At 37.7% G+C, this 21,083-nt stretch overlaps 1 protein-coding gene and 1 pseudogene across 2 annotated transcripts in view; both read right to left on the reverse strand.

Annotated features, from left to right (window-relative positions):
- LOC145668917 (WAP four-disulfide core domain protein 1-like) overlaps nucleotides 1-303 on the reverse strand; it is a 346,689-nt gene extending 346,386 nt beyond the window's left edge. Inside the window, exon 1 of the mRNA XM_081737197.1 lies at nucleotides 26-303. Within this exon, the coding sequence (XP_081593323.1) occupies nucleotides 26-223 (198 nt within the window). The 5' untranslated portion in view covers nucleotides 224-303. The remainder of the gene's footprint in view (nucleotides 1-25) is intronic.
- LOC145668916 (regulator of nonsense transcripts 2 pseudogene) overlaps nucleotides 1-21,083 on the reverse strand; it is a 226,144-nt pseudogene that overhangs the window by 168,367 nt on the left and 36,694 nt on the right. The gene's annotated exons all lie outside the window — the stretch shown is intronic.

The raw sequence follows: 21,083 nt of genomic DNA on the forward strand, positions 1-21,083 counted from the left end.
AATGTATCATGTGACATCAACTTACCTGCGCCGTGGTATCAAACTTCAAATCAAGATCATAGTCGTCAATGTCCCTCTGGTCCTCGCTAGCGGCGCATACACCAGCTGCGACCACCACTACTAAACACACCCGCCAAACGAACACCATGTTTCCATGGTAATGAACAGACGCGCGGCCAACAGCAGTATTCTCAAACGACAAGTTAGAGCTCGATGACGTCATGTGACGTCACATTTTTCCTTTGGCTCCGTTGTTTGTATACCGTCCGACGTCTTGCGAGCGTTCTCTCATACTGAGTGAGTGTGTGTTATGTGTCTTCTAGCTTTTCTTCTCACAGCAGTCTGGTGACTATAAACGTGATATGTTCCATGCTGTGGCTTGTTATGCGAAAAGTGCTGAATTTGTGTTTGTGAAAGGAGTTCTACGAACTAAGACAACCTTTTAGTTGCTACGATCGTGGGAACAGCATTTTTTATAAACGTTAGAATTTCTAAAAGAAAATTATCTTACCCATGTATCAAGTTCGATTCCCGGTAGGCGGCTTCATTCCCTGTTGCCAGTGGCGGTTTTAGCCGGTAGGCCGGGTAGGCACGGGTCTACCCCAAAATTTTTTAGAAATATATAAACACTAAAAGATGCAATAAAGAGTAATATATTGTTTATTTAACAAACAGTATCAAGCACTACTGTAGGAGTAATTTTTTACTCTCATTAATCAATCAAATGTGCATATATATCCATAAGGGAAGGAGCGGGCCTACCCAAAATTAAAATCCTAAAGCCGCCCCTGCCTGTTGCCAGATAGCGCTCGTTCAGTTAAACGAGCTACCTTACGCTATTTGGGTAGCGTTCTTGCTATCAAGAGGTCCCGCATTTAAATTCGTTGGCCGATCATCTTTAATCTTTCAATCTTTTTCCTTAGTGCCACCTGACAAATACAGGATTGGTACTCTTAAATAAAGGTCCTGGCCGCGACTTCCTTCCTTATAATTTCCCATTATTGTTGTTTGAAAGCTAACAATTCCAGTGTAAATTGGACTGAACAGATTGTATCTGGAAGTCAATTTAATATAAATAAAATAAAGAGTTTGTTTGTCTGTCTGTCTGTGTGCGGCCTGGGGACCAGACGAGTGGACCGAGAGTTACCATATTTTGGTCAGGGATACCTTGGTCCAGGCCCAGACCAAGGCGAAACGTTTTTGTCAAAATTCGAACCAAGGAGGGTCTCGGGGGGGGGGGCTTTACCGGGACAAGTAAAAGTAGTAGAAAATGACCGATATTAGTGTCGAATTCATAGTTTTCGTGGTCGCTGAGATCAATGGTGAACTCCAATCGCATTAATTTCCAAATTCATCCTATTCGGTTGCGGGCCGAGGGTCACCGTGGGGGGGGGATACCGAGACATGTAAAAGTAATTCAAAATGATTGATATTAGTGTCAAATCCATAGTTTTCGTGGTCGCAGAAATGAATGATGATACTCCCACAGGCGTTGGCTTTCAAATACAGACCCCATGCGAAGGATGGATATATTCAGCTAGTAATAAATAAAACGTGGTCAACGACGCAACTAGGCTATTTGTTCGCCCGGCACAAAGCACTCACCTTAGCAGCCCCATCCCTTCCCTGACCAACCAAACCAAAACGCTCCCCGACTACACCTGATATTGGCATCACACAGTAATTCTCCTATTCCATTTTTCTTTAAGTGGTAAAGCTTGATTTCAAAATTGCAGCACATAATTTAGTTTTTATTACAAGATAAAACACCAAACTAATTAGTATTTAATTAGCAAATAATCAGAGTAGCATGCTTCACATATTCTTTAGTCTTATCATAATAACTGCAAATCACAATGTTTTTGGAATTATATCGGGATGTGCATATGTGAAGAATGAACCAACAGTCTGTTGCTTTAGAGTAGAATATTTAATTATGACAAACAGTCATGCTGTTGTCTCGAGTATTATACTCGGACATTTGGCAAATCTATTAAATCGATGTAAGTTAATTAAAAACACAAAAAGCTAGAACCAAAATTTAAATTTGCGGACTCTTTTCGGCAGCAAAAGTTTTTACAATGTCCTCAAAAGATAACTTTCAACCTAACTTATGCTCTATGGATATGACCCTAAGGTTGGTGAGTCGTTGTTGCACTATTAAATTTCTGAGGTATTTTTTTTTATGATCTTTAGTTTGCTAAAACTCTTGCCTTACCTTATAGTGAAAATAAGTATTTGCTACTCAAGAAACATTTTTTCTAAAGACGCTAGTACAAACTCAATACAATTTTGAATCTTCAAGATGTAAGGACTGAAACCAGTTACAAATATACATCATTTAATATGTCGAAGATCCAGAACAAGCAACGGCTACAAATCTTTCCCCGTAAGACAACTCCACATAATCGGACAGCATGTGGTGGGCGTAGATGTCTTCTGTTAATTTATTTATTTTTAATGCAGACAATGCCCCAGCAACTCTCACGCAATCAAGGTGTCACCATTCAACTTAGCCATTTGATGTCACTGAAACTACTGAGGTGCGGAACGCCGAGGATCGAATCTCCACCCAACAAAAGGAAGAGAAAAAAGACTGAAAAAAGAAAGAAGGGATTGGTTTGGGACGACAGTATACGGAAGAGAAGAGAACCTATTCAGGGTGGATCTGCTCAGGTGTAGCTCAACAAGCAGACATGACCTTGGAGAGTTTTCATTAGGTGAGGTGAAGAGATATCCTGCCGTACGTGGGATGGACTCAATTGAATTTCAGATTTCAATTGCGTCTCAATAATCTATTTTGTTTACCCAAACAGCAAGAAAACTGTACACGATCGCTCTAAAGAGTCTTCCGACATTTGTCAAACTCTTGCATATATATATATGTGTCTTATTAATTTATCTATTTATATTACTGTGGAAAATTAACATATTAAAAAGTCCAGACTAGATGTTTTTTCTTATATTTTAAATGGTCTTTGCAGCATCTTTATAAGATATAAGTTAACTAACCTAACCGTTCGGTCAGTTTCCTACAAAGACAATTTAGGGGCCACGGTGGCTCACTGGTAGAGCGCTTATTTCTGGTACGTGGGGGGGTCTTTAGTTCGATCCACGGGCAAGTAAGTTTGTAGTTTACAACATCGTACTCGCGGGTTTTCTCGGGTACTCCCATTTCCTCCCACTTTCTCATTCCACCAATTCTTCCATCATCATTCACTTGCTTTAATCGTCGTCTCATTAGCCTAACAAGCATAATCATGGGACGTTGAACTCAAAGATTTCATTTCATTCCAAAGACAATTTAAAGTATGAAAAAACGAATAATTTAGTCTGGACTATTAAATACGTTAATTTTCCACAGTGAAATAAATAAATCAATTAATTAATTGAAATTTTGGCGTTAATTCAGCATCGTACGATAAGTTATGTGCTACTAGACTTTCTTTATATATTATTATTATTATTATTATTATTATTATTATTATTATTATTATTATTATTATTATTATTATTATTGTGTCTACTGGCAAGTCCTGGACTAATGTTCTTTCTTTAGGTTTGGCTTGGAAATGTTTCTTTCACGTTCAGCTTCCCTTTTAACTCCCAATATTTTCTTGTTTTCCTCTTTAACATTTCCAGGAAAGAAAACTTATTAGTCCAGGACCTGTCAAAAGGCAGAATAATAATAATAATAATAATAATAATAATAATAAAATATTTTTCTATTTTTTCAAAGCATCGTTTAGTTGTTTCCCTTCTACTTGTCTCTTTTATTCCACCTTATTTTCTTTGGCGGTATGAAGAAGACGATTTCTTCCCAAGATGTGTCCAATTCAATTGATCTTCCTGCGAAGAATGCCGGCTAAAAGCGTCATCTTCTCTCCTGTATATAAAGCTTTTTCAGGTCATCCATCCTGAATAAGGTTTTTCTCATTCACACCAGGCAAATGCCGAGATGGTACCTAACTTATAAGTCCCAGGCCGCTTCCTTCCTTCCCCAATCCTTTCTTCCTTCCCTTTCCCCGAATAGTGTGCTCGGCGAGGTACGTCATCCATCAAACCGTGACAGGCTAAATGGCCTTAGATGCCGAAAGCCCAGAAATCTAAAATCCCTAAATCCTAAAACCCTAAAATTTGGTGCGAGCCATTTTTATTTGTTCACATGTTGATAAAAGCCTCGGATGCATCAACTATCATAAGCGTTAAATATATGCAATTAGAGCTTATAATTAGGCATGATTTTAGCCTATAATGTAAAGTAGATCGAAGACTTGGGCACATCAACTACTATAAATCGTGAAAAGTAAGCAATTAAAGATTTAAATTAAGCACGATTTTAGCCTATAGCAAACAGTAGATCGAAGACCCAGACGCATCAACTTAAGTCGTTGGGGAGAGTTAAAAGACAAAAATTACATTTGCCCTCTAAATATTATTATTTCATTAATACTATTACGGTATTGTGTATTAGGATTTAACTGAAGAGCTTCCTCCTTGGTTACAGAGAATATAAGTTAGCTGCATACAATTTATACTTAACCTGAAGCCATTGACTCCTTACAATTGCAGTGGCTTAATCTGGAAACTTTTTGTTCATGTCAGACTTTAATTGCAGTATTCAAAGTTCTGAAGTTGGTCAACCTGATTACTTGTATCATCAATTCCATTTTTTAGGAATCCCTAATTCCATACAGACGCGCTCCACCGAGACTTTAAACTTTAAAAATCCCACTGCATAAAACGAAATTTTCCTCAAAATCTTTTACAGAAGGCACTACACGTCTATGGAACTCAATCCCTGACATACGAAAGTCACCAACTACCTGTTTAAAAGGAACAACATTTTCCTATAGCAGACTGCCAGTAATTAGTACCACCAAAGCTACGTCCCTAGATATTCTCTTCTCTGTTTTAAAGATTTATCTCTTATTATTTTCTTTGCTTTAATTATAATGTTCTTCCATTATTGTATACATCTTGATTTATACTTGCTATTCTCTGATGACTGCATTAAATGATGAATTGGAAGGCAAGGCTTCGCCATTCAAAATACAGTGAAACCTCTGAATAACAGACACCAGTGGGACATGAATTTTTGTCCGTTACTGAGAGGTGTCCGTTACAGAGAGGTTACAGAAATTTCTCACAACGGTGATTGTATGCAGTAATACACAGTAAATGCATTATGTATGAGTGTAAATACGTAAAATTCAACATGAAAATACTCTATTTAGTACGTATTTGAATTACTGGAAGGGATGAGGGAGAAATTCATTTTTGTTAAATAATATTATTGCTGGGGAATGTGTTAATATATTCGTATACTGCAAAAGATAATGTGTGTATGGTAATTTTCTTAAGTATACCTCATCACCCTGTAAAAAATCCATGAACTTACATACCGCCTATCAACTGATGAAGAATAATATGCCAAAGGTGTTTGCATATGCGGGATAGATGAGGGGGGAAGGGGAGCAGGAGGGAAAGCGTTTTTCATTTATTTCAATTCTCAAAATCTTCTCAAAAGATTTATTAGGAACCAACTACCCGGCTAAACTCTTTTTTGTTTAGCGAGAAAGGCATGCTTCTTCCTCCCAGAAAGCAGTTTATTGCGGGCAGAGAAAAAGAAGAATTTCAAGTTCAGCTTGAAACTGTTCTATTTGATGGTTCATTAGGTCTAGACTCATGATAGATACACTTGTGGGGAAAAGACTTTTCTGTCTACTGTAATATATCCCAGAATCGGGAATAATTCCTTTCCATTATGAAGAGGTTATTGAAACGTTTGGGGGGAACAAAGGATTGTCCATGTCCGTATCAGAGAGTGTCCGTAAAAGAGAGGGTTTTGTTCAGTAAAAGAACGTATATTTTTGCCGGGACAAAAAAAAAAAAACATCTGTCCGTATTAAAGAGGTGTCCGTTACGGGAGGTTTCACTGTATAAGATTTAATAAACAAACAAAATAAATAAATAAATAAATAAATAAATAAATAAATAAATAAAGAATACAAGTGTATTTCCAAAGGTATTTTCGGAGCACGGTGGCTCAGTGGTAGAGGCCTTAGTGCATGTGGGTTTTCTCGGAGTACTCTCGTTTCCTCCCACATTCTCACTCCACCGATTCTTCTGTCATTATTCATTTGCCTAAATCATCCATCTCCCTCACCCTAAAGGGCGTAAATCAGGTAATCGTGAGACGTTAAACTGAAATATTTCATTTTATTTTTTCCAAAGGAATTTTAAAACTAGTTTTGTTGATAATAATGTAAACAGTACATTTCAGACTCGCAAACCTTGGTGGATGTTCTACTTTCTATTATATCCTCGCATTAATTTACTTCTTTTCCCCCTTTCTTTTAAGTAGATGACGGCACGTGAGAAGTGAAAATGAAAGCATGGATATCGAAAACATAAAAGGCACTGTCCTTCACATGTTAGACATATTTTACCATATACACAATAGCAGTCAATGCCGGTACTCATTGTAAGCATGTAATCCAGACTTGAAGATCCAGTTTCCAATTGGTCTCGGGATATAAATAGTCGTTAAGATTTTAAGTGCTTTCGATCCAGTGCATACAACGCCTATAGAGGTATTACCAGACGCAAGACATGAACAATCCAAGAGGCGGAGGTGACTTGAGAACATGGAATAAATTAGCATCAGTCTTAATGTGACATTCTTTTGGATGTGTTTGGCTGGAAGGCAAAAGTTCTTGTGATTTACAGCATTGGGCACTGTACTTAGGCAACCAATGATGCAACACTTTCTTGTCTATCGAAATGAGGAAGAAAAATTTATTATTAAACACTTTTATTTTATGAATTGGCTGGTATCCTGATTGAATAAATGGTCTTAAGTATAAACGAACTTGATATTATTATAAGAAAACAGTCCGAATCCGGTCTCACTTAACTGTTTTATCCAACTACGCTTCCAAAATCGATGTTTCTTACCAAATGCAGTTATTATAAAAATCTTTTAGTTTTCTTTTACTATCTCATATTTGATGTGTTTGTTGAGACTCATTGATTGAATGATTTTTGAGTTTTACGTTCCGTTCAGCAGCGAGGCTATATGAGACGTGGACCTACTGATTAACGTGGAATCGAACCACGCCAAAGGCGCGCATGCTAACCGCTTAGCCACGAAGGAGCTCTTGTTGAGACTCAGTGCCTTTTTTCAGCATGAAGGCCACGAGAGACGATGATTAAGGCAAGTGAACGATGATGAAAGACTTGGCGGAATGAGAAAGTGGGAGGAAATGGGAGTACCCCGAAAAAACCCACGGACACGATATTGTCCATCACAAACTTACTCGACCCGGGATCGAACCGGGGACCTCATTCACAGACGGCTAAACAAAAACAATACGCAAATATTAATTAATTTTTAATAGGCTATGTCACATTTTTATACACTCTAGTTTGAAAACTTAAAAATAAAAAAATATGGTATCTATATATTAAAACGTTAGGTTTATAAGTTTGTCTCAAAAGAAAAATTTATATGTTTATCTCCAATCCTTTTGACAATGAGATCTCGAAAACCACAAGTACTAGAAATGTGCCGTTTTATCAGGTTGTAAAGAAAGTTCTTGTGGTTTTCAACCTTCAATTTCAAAAGAGCATATCTCAGTTCAAACAAACATTTATTAATCGAAATAAAAACCATGGCAATCAATACACTTTTGCCAACGAGAAACAAGTGTGTAAATTTTGTGTAGATTGTCCAGTTCTAATTGAATATTTTAAAAAACGCGGGCGTTATTTCTTTATTACATTTTGAGGGGTACACTGGGTGTTAAAATGTTTAAAAAAAGTAAACAATCATATCCTACGACTTATACATTCCAACACAACATAGTTCTATACAGGAGTTGTATATCTCAGGCGTTCGTTTCATGCCCAAATGATAATGAAAAACGAAGGATAATCATTTCTCCAGTCTACGATGAATCTTTACTGTTTGGAGTACTTTAGCCAATGAACACCATATATCACTAATATTATAATTAATTGTGCGTGTATAATTAGTAATATATTTGCTTATTACATACTGCATGCAAGAAGAAAGAAAACACTGATCATACATGAATTAGAAACTTCAACCGCAAGTAGGCTCAAATCTTGCAAACGGTGCGAGATATTGAAAAAATAATAATAATCGAAAAAATCTCCCCTTTATGATACCCCTTACCGATTTTTATCAAGACGTCTTTCACTTGTGTCTGTAAAGGAACATGTACAGATGTTGTGAGGAATGACAAGGAGATTCATGCTCATATGTGAATGATGCGCTGTGTAGAGAGCGCAGGTTCAGCTAGTCTATGTATATATATATATATATATAAATCAATCCTGATGTTTCTATTAAAACAACTGAGACACTCTTAACATAAGTGAAGCATATCAATTGGATTAACAAATTGGCTATCAGCCCAAAAATATGGTTTCAGTGGTGCAACCTTAAAGGTAAGCTAATTCTGAATCTCAAAACTACGTTAACTCAATTTATAATTTGAGTCGAACTGAGAGAGAAGAAAAATGCGTACTAAAATCCCCTGCAGTTGTATTATAAGCAAAAAAAGAAAAAGAAAAAACTACAAAGAAACTATTACCATGTCTTGAGCTCTTATTCTATTAAAAAGAATATTAAAAAAACAGAACAAAAATGCTTCATTACAATAAGTTTTGCAAAATCCCACAAGACATATTCGTCTCTATTTTTTAACTTTTTTTTTTTTTTTCAGCTGAACTGCGACCAGAGCTAAAAGGCTTTGCTAACCGCTGTCTGAAAAATTATTGTTCTTTATGAAGGAACATCCTTCTTCGCCATATCTCAACAAAATGTAACTTCAAGTTGTGAGACTTTAATGGGCGATATTTCTTGGTTTTCTTTCTGGAAGTTGCGCTGTTCTGGCTGCGTTGCGTTTCCTGTAGAACCAGTCTCAGTTAAAAGATGTGTGTCTTCTCCGTTAGCATTTTGTTTTATCTCCAGAAACCTCCGCTGCTGGGTTATCGAAGTGCACACATACAGAGGCACACAATATTTCCTTTCTTCAGAATTAGTAGCAACTAGGCTCGTTTTTATTCTAACAATATTACTCTCAATTGACCTCTTGAGAATATAGATATGTATCGGTTGAGTAAAAAATGACGCATTATGGCATTCTAAATGGATGCAATTTCAAAACAAATGGTGGACTTATAGTTAGGGCCGACAGAAAAAATACTAACTTCTTTATTTAGACTAAAAAATTATAGAGCTAATAAACTTCTCGTGTCTAAGGCCAAAGACATACTGGAGGGAGCGATAAAATATAACACCGCTAACATGCGAAAGAACTTGTACCAAGAAAACGAAATTTCTCCTTGGTTCGCTAAGAGTCTTCATCCCGGCGAAATTAAAATACCGTTAATTTTACAGTAATTATGTGATATCTTCAAATAGATAAAAGATAATCGAAATGTGGAACAAGAGCGCCCTAGACAATATTATTTTACATGAGAAACCGTTATCACGACTCACTTATCTACTTTCGATTTCGAGCCATTTTAAAAATCGGCATTTATTTTCGCGTTTCTAAACAGCTAAAAACGGAAAGACACTAGGTGACCTGTGATAACGGTACCTCACGCAAAATAATATTGTCTAGGGCGCTCTTGTTCCATATTTCAATTATCTTTTATCTATTTGAAGATATCACATAATTACTGTAAAATTAGCGGTATTTTAATTTCGCCGGGATGAAGACTCTTAATAAGAGTCTTATCTCCTGCAACGGGGACCCTATCGAGGAAAAGTTAGGGCTAAGGTTACCAGTAACAACTGTCTTTCCTCGAAACCTTCTAATGGCCCTGCGTAGTGTAATCGCTAATGCTGTCGCCTTTGTTGCGAGTAGTCCCGGGTTCGACTTCTGGTGGGGTCGACAAAGTGTAAAAGCTTTCTCAGATGAGCCACCCGGAGTAAAGTTTTCCTGGGTTTTCCTCATTCACACCAGGCAAATGCTGGGATCATACCTAACATAATGGACCCAGGCCGCTTCTTCCCTTCCCCATTCCTTTCTTCCTTCCCAACCCCCCGTCTGGTGTGATCGCCGACGATGTCATCCCTCAGACGGCCATAGCTACCGAAAGCGCACAGAAATCTAATTCCTAATCCTAAATCAAAATCTCCTAGGCCTTTCAATCCTAGGCACCCACGGAGCACAGCTCATTATTTTAACAGGTAAGGCGAAAATGCTATGTGATACTATACGCTCCGGGACCTCCCTCAGCCGGTATGGAAAAGCAAACATTTCACTATGCAGCAACGTCGTAGATTAATTTAGAACCCTTAGCATTGCTCTACGAATACATCAAGCAGTTACATCGATTGTTACTATAATAATTGATGTTAGTGTCCACGTCTATCCACTTTAACTGTCATCTGGAAAGAATCGATACTATCGATCGGTAGATCTACTCTACGGTTCTTTATCTGTCGAGGATCTTTATCTAAACGAGGACCAAGGTATACATAGCTTTATTTCGACTTGTAGAATACTGGTTCGTAGTCCGTGGGCGCCCCGACTACAAATGTTTAGGGCCCCGATATATGTAAAAGGTCACTCATCGGCAGATATCTGAAACTATTAGGCGTATAACCTTAAAATTTTGTACAAATATTCCCCTTGGGTCTTAGGCTGTAGAAAGGCGTATTCTGCGAAATGTGGCCCCTAATACGGAATAACGGGTCTTGAATGATATTTTGCCGTTCGCCAGATCTCCGAAACTATTTGGCGTGGAACCTTGAAATTTTGTACGAATGTTCCCCTTGAGTCCTAAGCTGGAGATAAGTCCGATTTATCAAAATGTGAGCCCTAAGGGAAATAAAGGTGCCAGTTTTCTTTTTCTTCACAAGACAGATAGGGCTTTCAAGACTTTACGTTGGCGGCCCTAGTACCCCTTCTAATTGTCACAGGGACATGAACTATACCTTACTGTAAAGGTTATGGAACACAGATTCCAACGGGCTAACTTTTATGCCTCCCGTGCCTAATCCGTAAAAGAAGTAGAAGAAGAAATTCAACAAAATTGAAACAAAAATACATCTTCTCGAAGTTTGCAACACTGTTATTTGTTGTACGCAAGAAGGGCCATACACAGGGTATTATGAGTTAGGATGTTTACTTATCTTTATTGATACCACCTTTATATGTTTGCAGCTCCTTTAGCGGGGAGAGTTTCCCTCCTCCAAATACTGAAAGGGAGAGGGAACTAAAACATTCAACTTTTCCCCCTACCCTTCCGCTGTTGGACCCCCGATGTGAACGAAATGCACATCGTTGGAAAGTTTCGTTCTTCCTGGAGAGACAGATACCTAAATCATCTCTCTAGGGTAATTACGAGCGAAGCGATGGAGGTTTAAACTGCTGTCTCAATCCCTGAGCCCTCGTCCTGTAAGAACCTTGAAATTTCGTATAAGTATTCTCCTTGCACCCTAAGACAACAACTTTCGAAATTGGTCCCTAAGAAGGGGGATAAGGGAACTTTTTCTTTGCCGTTCACCAGGTATCCGAAACTATCAGATATATTACCCTGATATTTTTGTATATATCTTTTTCCCGCACCCTAGGCTGTATAAAATACAACATTTTGCAAGATACAGCCGTATTGTGGGAAAGGGAGGTTTGAATATATTTTGCCATTATCCAGATTTGTAGACGTGCAACTCAAAAATTTTGTATATAAATATTTCCTATGTACCCTAGTTTGAGAAAGTAAACAAAGTTTACAAGTCAAAAGGGGACCTTGAACATTTTCTTCGACTTCTAGCAGATTTTTGAAATTCTTGGCCACAAGAACTTGAAATTTTCCAAATGTTCCCCTTGAACTTCAGACCGAAGTGTAGTGGGGTAGTAGAGAATGGCACCCCTTTAGGTCAAAAGAGGACCTTGAACATTTTCTATGACTTCACCAGGTCTTCGGAATTGTTGGGCATAAGAACTTGAAATTCTGTATTACAAAAAAAAAAAAAAAAAAAAAAAAAAAAAAAAATCAGAGTATTATGGAATACCACTCCTACATGTCAAAAGGGAACCTTAAACATTTTCTTCGACATTATCACATCTTTAGAATTCCGGGTATAGAAGTTAAAATATTGTACAAATTCGTTCATTGAAGTTAGACTGAAGTTATGACGGAGTTTTACGAAAAGTAAATCTAATTGAGAGAAGGGAGCTTGAACTGTTATTCTATGTTCACCAGATCACTGAAAAGTTGGGCGTAGGTACGGTAATTGAAATTTACTAAAAAATGGTTTTCTCAGATTCTCTAGTCTTTGGATAAGACAGAAATTTCTAAAATTCGAGATATAAAGGGATAGGAAAGGGGGATAAACCTATTTTTGGTCTAGGAAGTTGAAATTTTCTAACACGAAGCTTTGAGTAATTCTATTAAAGAGATGATCATCGGTTTATCGAAACGTTTTTCATTATTATTACAAATTTCTTTCGTTCAGCAGTCATAAAATTTGTGTACCATATATTTTGATATACACAATAGGAATATCTCATAGAAGATGATGATTTGGCTGATTCTCGACACTGGGGGAAAGACTTAAGGTTAGTTTTTGGAAAATTGAGTTTGAGGTCCATAAATTTTGAGCAACAATTTCCATGAAACGGAGAAAATCTTCCGACTCCGGGTGTAACAGGGTGTCTACTAAAATTCCAAAATGAAATTTCGTGACTTTTTCGTGACCTTTTCTTCACCAAATCATAAAATTTCCTAACACTTTCAAGAGCAAATTTGGGTGCGAATTTGGGTGCGCGATGGCACAGTGGTAGAGCATTCACCTCTGGTGCTTGGGGTCTCCGGTTCGATCCCAGCCCCCGTCAAGTGAACTTTGTGGTGGACAAACACCGCGTGCGTGGGTTTTCTCGGGGTTCTCCCGTTTCCTCCCACTTTCTTCATTCCACCATTTCATTCATCACTTATCATCACCGTCTCCTCTAGCCTAACCGGCATAACCGTGGGACGTAAAACTCGAAGATTTCATTTTTTTCAACTATAAATTGTGTTCTGTAGTGAATGTCCACTTACCTCTACGGGTCCGTGGACCACCTATTGGAAACTACTGCTTTAGAGAATTGCAATTTCTTCAATTTGTTGGAAATTTAATGCTCCACAAGAAAAGTCTAATAACATTTTTTAGTAACTTGGATAGCTTTAGCACAAAAAACTCGTAAAGAAAAAATGGCCGAAAACAGTTTTTTTCAAGATGGCTGCGATTTTATGTTTCCCACCATTAACATCAATTGAACTCTTCAGTATTATTTCTAGTGGTATTCTGAACGTGTGTACGAAAAATCAGCTTGTTCCGAATTTGTTCCATTGATCACCTGTTTTTTTTTTTTTTTTTTATTTTAACTTGCCTAGACTATATATGAGAACAATTATTCTATATAGAGACAAATAATAATCAATTTCTCATACATGTATTCCACTTAGGACCCATAAAAATCTGAGCAACGTTCCATACTGTGATCATTAATGGTTGGCTAAGCTGAAACTGGTGTACAACTAATGTTAGAAAAAATATATTGTATACAATTTCCCTGATTTCCATTCTTTTTCCCTGAGTTTCCCTGACCTGAATCATTTTCCCTGACTTCACTAATCAGTAGGAACCCTGCACTATTATTAAGTGATCATAACTGGATTGGTCTAATTACTTTTATAAGAAAAACGAAGAAAAACTTCAGCACAGCCAGAAGCGGGTTTCGAAACTAAGGCCTCTCGACTGCGAGACGAGAATGCTGTTTACCTACACCCATGTGTTTTGTATAGCATTTAAACAAAATGCTTACAATACATGGGGTACTGTATCATTTCTTTCCTCCACCTACATGAACACTCTTGTCTGCCCACCCTAAATTATGTTGCTGTCTGCAAAATCTGTTCTTAACATCAAAACACAGTGAATTAATTAAAAACTTTAAAAAATTTGAGATGATCTGAAAGAGCTTATAGTATTTTTTCTCATACCAGTACGTATTATCTCTACTAATAGAATGGAACATTTGCCCCTAATCCTCTGCATACGTGCATAACATACGAACAACATCCAAACTAAAACCAGACATCACTCACCTTAATACTATAACACGCAACCATAATGTAAATCTGAGCTGATAATAGCAGAAATTACAGTAGTATTTACAGGTAATTGTTGTTCCTCTTCAAAACTAAATCACGTAATCCTTGCAGAACGGGCATAACACCCATAAATTGCATACAACACAAAGTAAAACTCAAGAGTGAAAAAAAAATCCAGTACGACCAAAGGAAGAAAAAAAAAGATACATCCTTTAGCAAAAAATATTTTTTAATGGTTACTGAAGCGTTCCTATATCATATCTGAGGCCAAGCCAAGCCTCCAAACGATAATTTTATAGAGCAATAAATCGTCGAATACATCAACACGAGATGAGATTAATGGGAATCTAGTTCGCCATTTACGAACGCAATTTAAACCCCAAAACTACAACCGCGAAATGATGCAAAAAGGGTGGTTGGTAGTGGAGGATACGTTATACCTGTAGGCCGTACAATAACGAGGTGCAAAGTGAAAGCCAACGAGTATTGTTCAGTTCAGGACCACAAGCAATATCAGAGAGAAATAAAAAAGGTTTCGTGGTAAATCGGAAAGCTGTAAATTCTGCTCTTACTGTTTCATAAACTGTCCAACAGTTACATTTTCAGTGTAGTCCATTCGATGACAAGAAATAGATAAATGTGCTACATATTTCAGTATTCATTTCGAATTCATTATTTTGAATCTCTATACAACTCTACTAAGAGATTTTTTTTTCTGTGAAACTACAGCGAAATAATACCACCTATATAATTACTAATGACCAAGGCTAAAAAAAAAATTGATCGCAATAGCGACTGGAGATGCGACTTTGGCACTATCTTCTTTAGATGTTACTACGAGTTTTATATATATATATATATATATATTCAGTGGTGGATCCAAGGGGGGGCTATAGGGGCTATAGCCCCCCTTGACGCTCAGATATACACGGGATAAAATGGGCTTCAATCCTGCTTTACACTGGATAAAACGGCAAAATATGGTTCAGTCCGTAATATATATATATATATATAAAATGGCGGATCCAAGGTGGGATATAGCCCCCCATTGACGCTCAGTTATATACTGGATAAAATGGGCTTCTATCCTGCTTTACACTGGATAAAACGGCAAAATATGGTTTAGCCCCTCCCTTGATCATATCCTGGATCCGTCCCTGTCCTATCCTAATATATAGTCCTAATCCTAATATATATATACTAATAGTTCTGATTTTTATATGCTTGGACAGTTTTTTTTTTTAACTATAATTAATTCGTTATAAAGTTCAAGGTTTAAAATTGGTTTTGAACCTAAAATATTTTTTAATTTCCTTGAATTAAGAGTATTGCCTACAATAGCATTGCATTGTATGCTATGAGTCTGTGTCTTTACTCTAGACTAAGCAAAATGTTGTTTCTTACAGGTTGATCATGAAATGTGAGGCATCTAAACACCCAAACACAGAACTTTAAGCAATCTCGAGTGAAGAATTATTTTAATATGGGCCAGAGGAAAAAGAGAACTCGTGTTCAAGAGTTGGGTCGTAACCATGTGAAGCGTGGAATGAAATTGCAGAGCCGGGCAACATTACTGTTCCGAAAAGGGTAACGTTACTGTTTAATCATACTTTCTATACCGGTAAGTACAATTTTAGGCCAAAACATGTAGACCTATATCATACATCAAATTAGATTTGTATTATTGGGAGGCCTGGTTTTTAGAGCTAGCTTCAAGGTCAAAAAATACTCGACTCCTGCTAATAACTACAGTAAGTAAATGATATTCATAGGTTATACGTCAAATAATTTAAGATAACATAATGTCAGAATTTCCCAGTGATTCTACAATAGTACGAGGGGCGTAGGATTTACAATTTCTTTCTCGTTCCAGGTGCAGTAGACCATTGAAATTGGGAGGCAGTTACAGGCACCTAGGACCTTCATCTACAAATTGAGAGCGTCACTGGCAACAAGGACGACAATAGTGCTCTTGCAACCCCTTTCTTGGACTCATGTTAGTGTTACTAACGGGCAACACGGAAAGTGATTATGGAAGACAAAGCTGGATGTCATGGTTCCTGTAGAAAGAGAGCGTGGCCGCTGCTGAAATCCATAACGATTTGTGGCAGTGTATGGAGAAAATGCACCGTCGCGAAGAACAGTATACAACTGGGTTGGAAAGTGGGTAGCACCTCGACGAAAATGAGGAACATTTCTGGAAGAAAAGTTGATAGTGACAACACCTCATCATTGCCGTGGTAGAGAGAACCATTCTAGAGGAGAAATGCATCACATTCTCGGAAATGAAGGCTGCACAAGACTAACCAGAAACACCTTACAGCGCATGGAGCACAACGATTTCATGTCTAGGCTTGTAACTGGTGATGGGACCTGATTCCATTACCATGAGCCGATAACGAAGCAACAACCAAAGCAATTGAAACATCATGACAATCGACCGCCAAAAAGAAATTTCGAACAATATCTTCAGCTCGGAAGCGTATGGCTACAGTGTTCTGGGACACGAAAGACATTATCCTGACCGACTGGCTGGAAGGTGCAGCCACGATTAGCAGTGCAGTGTATGTGTAGACCCCCAGCCGCTCTTGTTGTACTATTCAAAGGAAGTGGCCAGGAAAATAAGTGAAAAGAGTGCTTCTTCAACATGATAATCCACATCCTCACACCAGCCGGGAAGCCACTGCTGCCATTGTTCAACTAGAGTTTACAGTGCTGCTAAACCTTCCCTACCTTCCGGCTCCCAGCGATTGCCCCTTGTTCGGGGCAATAGAAAAACCTCTTCCTGATCGTTGGTTTTGCAGATGCAGTCCTCATGAACGTGCATAAGCAGTAGTTAAACAAAAGTCAGGTTTCGGAACCATTCGAGCATGTCGAACACAAGATGACGCTCTGTGTAGGGGTGTTCAATAAAGCTGAGGACCTATCGAATTTCGGGAGTGAAAATTTATCGAGTTATTATCGGTTACCCGAAACCGTTCGAGTATTTGAAATTATCGTACTTTCGGACGTTATCGAAAGTTCGAGTATTATCGGATATTATTGAAATTTCGAATATTATCAAAGTTTCGGGTTTTATCGAAAGATCGAATATTATCGAAGTTTTTAGTATTACCAAAAGTTCGAATATTATCGAAGTTTCGGGCATTGGAAAGTTCCAGTCTGTGGTGTATTTAAGCTTGTCCTTCTGGGATTAAGCCCTCCCCACCAAAATTTTATTTACTATTTTAAAGTAAATGAAATATCTTGCAGAATTTTCACATTTCCAAGAATAAAGTTAGTCAAGTCCCCCGAAACAAAATCGTAAATACGCCACAGTTTCTAGTGTTAAAAAAAAGCCGTAAATTTGAAAAGGTCCCGCACAATTCTTATGAAAATTGGATTTCGGTGGTATTGTTTGAAATTGTGATATATTGTAAATATTGTGATCCTGAGAAAATGCCTTGATAGGCACCGCCACCAATCACAGACCGTTTAACCACTACAGGGTCACTTTAAAAAAAAAAAAAAAAAAAAAAAAAAAAAAAAAAAAAAAAAACAGCAGAAGGTAATGGTATTCTGGATCTCGGTAAAATTGCTTGAAACCGTGATATGTTGTAGATCCTGAGAAAAGATATTAATGGGCACAATTACCTATCACTGACGTTTGGCCACTACAGGGCCACTTTTTGTGAACAGCAGAACATCTATGATATAACCTCGATTACATTGTGTCTTCCAAACATTCCGATAATCCCGAACTTTTCAAAATATTCAAACGACTCGATAAATTGCGATCATACTGAGATCTTTCAGTATCTGCTGCTTTCAAACAATTCGAGACTCACGAGTGACTCGAACACTTCGAGTGTCTCAAACGTTTCGAGAGTCTCCACGTCGAGTCTCGAACACTTCGAGTGTCTGGAATATTTCGAGAGTTTCGAACACTTCGAGTGTCTCGTTCAATTCGATAATTCGATAAAATTAAAATTCTTTATGGACGAAACGGTTTTGAATTGTTATCGAATTGTTATCGATTACTCGATTAACGGAACAGCCCTAGCTCTGTATCTAGTGGATTTATGAGGAGATAATTCAGTACGAGCTCATTCAGTATAATCAGATCCCAACATGTATTTCAAACAGTTGAAGTGGATATATGTAGTCATTTTGTGTCTAGAATGCCATGCAATAGTGAACAGAAATCGGGTTCTTCTGGAATAAGTCAACGCAAAATCTCATACCCCTCAAACAACCCAGAATAGACCTCGGAATCTTCAGAGAGTAAAAATGATGTCACATCTAGCATATTTAGAGTAGCCCTTGTTCCGATCCATGGCTCACTTCCTGCACTTGCGATGCTTCACCAAGCAAGAGACAGTGAAAGCTACAGTGCAGGAGTTCTTCGCCTCAAAGAATAAAAACTGTCCGCCTGAAATCGAAGCAGTGACCGAAGACTGCTTCAGACGATGGAACACGATGGGCTTTATTTCGAATGGTAGGCAGTTTTCATTGTATCTTATCACATGAAGCAAGTAAGTGACTGACATAATGCAAAACGTTTGAGTCGCCCTTGTAGACAGAGATGTTTTCTTGTTCCAAGTTACAATCACTGTATGTTATTTTAACCTCTCTAGCACAACAGGTACAGTTAACACTATTTCACAGGATATTCACACAGATAGAGTGAACAAATTTCACAAAGCTTGATATGTTTGTAGTAGGGGATGTAGCCAAGGTCGGATTTAGGGGGTGCAAAGGTGCACGTGCACCCCCTCGTTATAAATATACACTATCTAAAAAGAGAAGCTAGCAGTGAAAATAGCAACATATTCTGAAACTTTCTGCCATCATATTTCCGTTTGAGGCTCAAAAGAAAGCAGAGCTTTGCAAAAGCAATAATTTAAGTAGATTTTCTGAAGGTAGAAGGAAAAGGATTCACTAAGCAAAACAATATAACATTTGTCAAGTAGGGAAGAAAACAGAACCCAGGAGGAGAGAACATTTTTTCCCTGCATAACACTTGAGATCCTCTTTAAAATAATTTCTCAGTTCTATGCATCAGTGTTGTCAGAGATAAAGAACATTGTTACATGATGATCTTGAAGTTTTGCTAGCGTCTACTATTAATCCAATGTTCTCGGTGTTGCTGCCAGAATGAATGTTGCTGTGCTCCTGTTGTTGAAGTACAGCAACATTCACTCTAGCAGCAATCCCAAGAACATTGGATTAACATTGTTACATGTCACTTTGAAGAGTTTCAGTGTGATTGGTTATTTTGGCAGTTACTGGTGCACCCCCCTCAGACAATCCTGGATCCGGCCCTGGATATAGCTACCTAATGACACTAAGCGCCACGCTGTGAATTGTTTTGTTCTTATGTTACATGCAAATGTACATTTCTTTCGTTATAGTTAACCCACGAAGTTGATACTAAAGTAACAAGGAGTGATACGAGAATAAGAATCAATCAATTTTGATTTTAATAGCAACAATGTTTTGTTACGCGTGTAATTTAGCGAGAACAGGGATAAGAGAAATAATAGAAACGCTGAACAAAATGCATAAGAGGTCCAAAAAATATTTGCACAGCCCTATTCTCTCCTTTTTATGGTGAAGCTATTTACTTTCCATCCAACCCTCGTATTCAGTCATTTGTGATGAATACAAAGCTAGTGCGAAAAAATATAGTAACGTATAATTTAAAAATGATGCAATCCTTCGTTGCCAAGTAGCCAATGTGTCCTTTCCGTGCGCGTAGTCCCTGATTCGAACCCCAGTCACGGTTCTTACCTAGGATACAAATCTAAGTAGTAGTTTAGATTTAACTTTAAAGAATAGGTACTGTCTCATAAAGCTCTGGAGTTGAAAAGACGTGTTAAATAATAATTAATCAAGTTGTCACTTTAGCACATTTGTCAGGGCTTTCTTGTCATTTTACAGAAAAAATAAAACAAATTTAACCAATATGTAGCCCCAATTTTGAAATATTCCATTTCAAATGAAATGAAATGAAATCTTTTAAGTTTTACCTCCCACGCTTATGCCAGCTAGGCTAAAAGAGACGGTGAAGACGAGAAATGAATAAAATGGTGGAATGAAGAAAGTGGAAGGAAACGGGAGAACCCCGAGAAAACCCACGCACACAGTGTTTGTCCACCAAAGCTGTGTCAGCTGGAATCGAAACAAGGACCCCATGCACCAGAGATGAATTCTCTACCATTGAGCCACCGAGGCCCTAACCTATCATTTGAGTAACCATGTCTATAAAATATTTATCTCGACAACTACCATAGCCCAGTCATGAACGACTTCCAGTATCAGTATCCATTCAATCATGACATCACATAGGCAACAGGGAGCTGATTATTTGCTGATTTAATAAAAATCAGATTAATTCACATTCCTTTTCTTTTCATTAGGTGTTCCAAGCAACTGTGGCTTCAATACGATCTGTCTCGAATCTGCCCAAATCTGCCCAACTGTTTAGAGTTCTTCCTTCTATAAACTCTAGCTACGTGTTACTGTAACAATGTCTTTTGTCATTTTTTTTTCTTTTTTGACTTTCGAAAATATTCTGGATACCAAAGGATAATTCTAAAATTTCTCATCCTAACTATTAGAGTTCCAAACTATGTTAGGATTGGAGGTCTTATGTAACGCTTCCTTTTCAGAGTCTTTATACAGTGTCCAGTATCAAAACTTATTTTATTAGTGTCGCCATGTTGCTCTAGCAACAGTTTCTGCTTTCACAATTTCTGATGTGTGGAGTTCATTGCAATACACTAAGCCCGTACGCATTGGGACGCTTTTCAGAGAATCCAGACCCTTGTACAGATAGCGCAGGACAGAGTTAACGGATGTTGTTTCGTATAATTATAACAGACTCAAAATATTGGTTGAAATGAAAACAAGCTTAAGGTGATCTGGTCAAAGTTAACATTTATATTAATTAT

This window comes from Thermobia domestica, chromosome 13, assembly GCF_964235325.1.
Source record: "Thermobia domestica chromosome 13, izTheDome1.hap1.1, whole genome shotgun sequence".
NCBI classification, from domain to species: Eukaryota; Metazoa; Arthropoda; class Insecta; order Zygentoma; family Lepismatidae; genus Thermobia; species Thermobia domestica.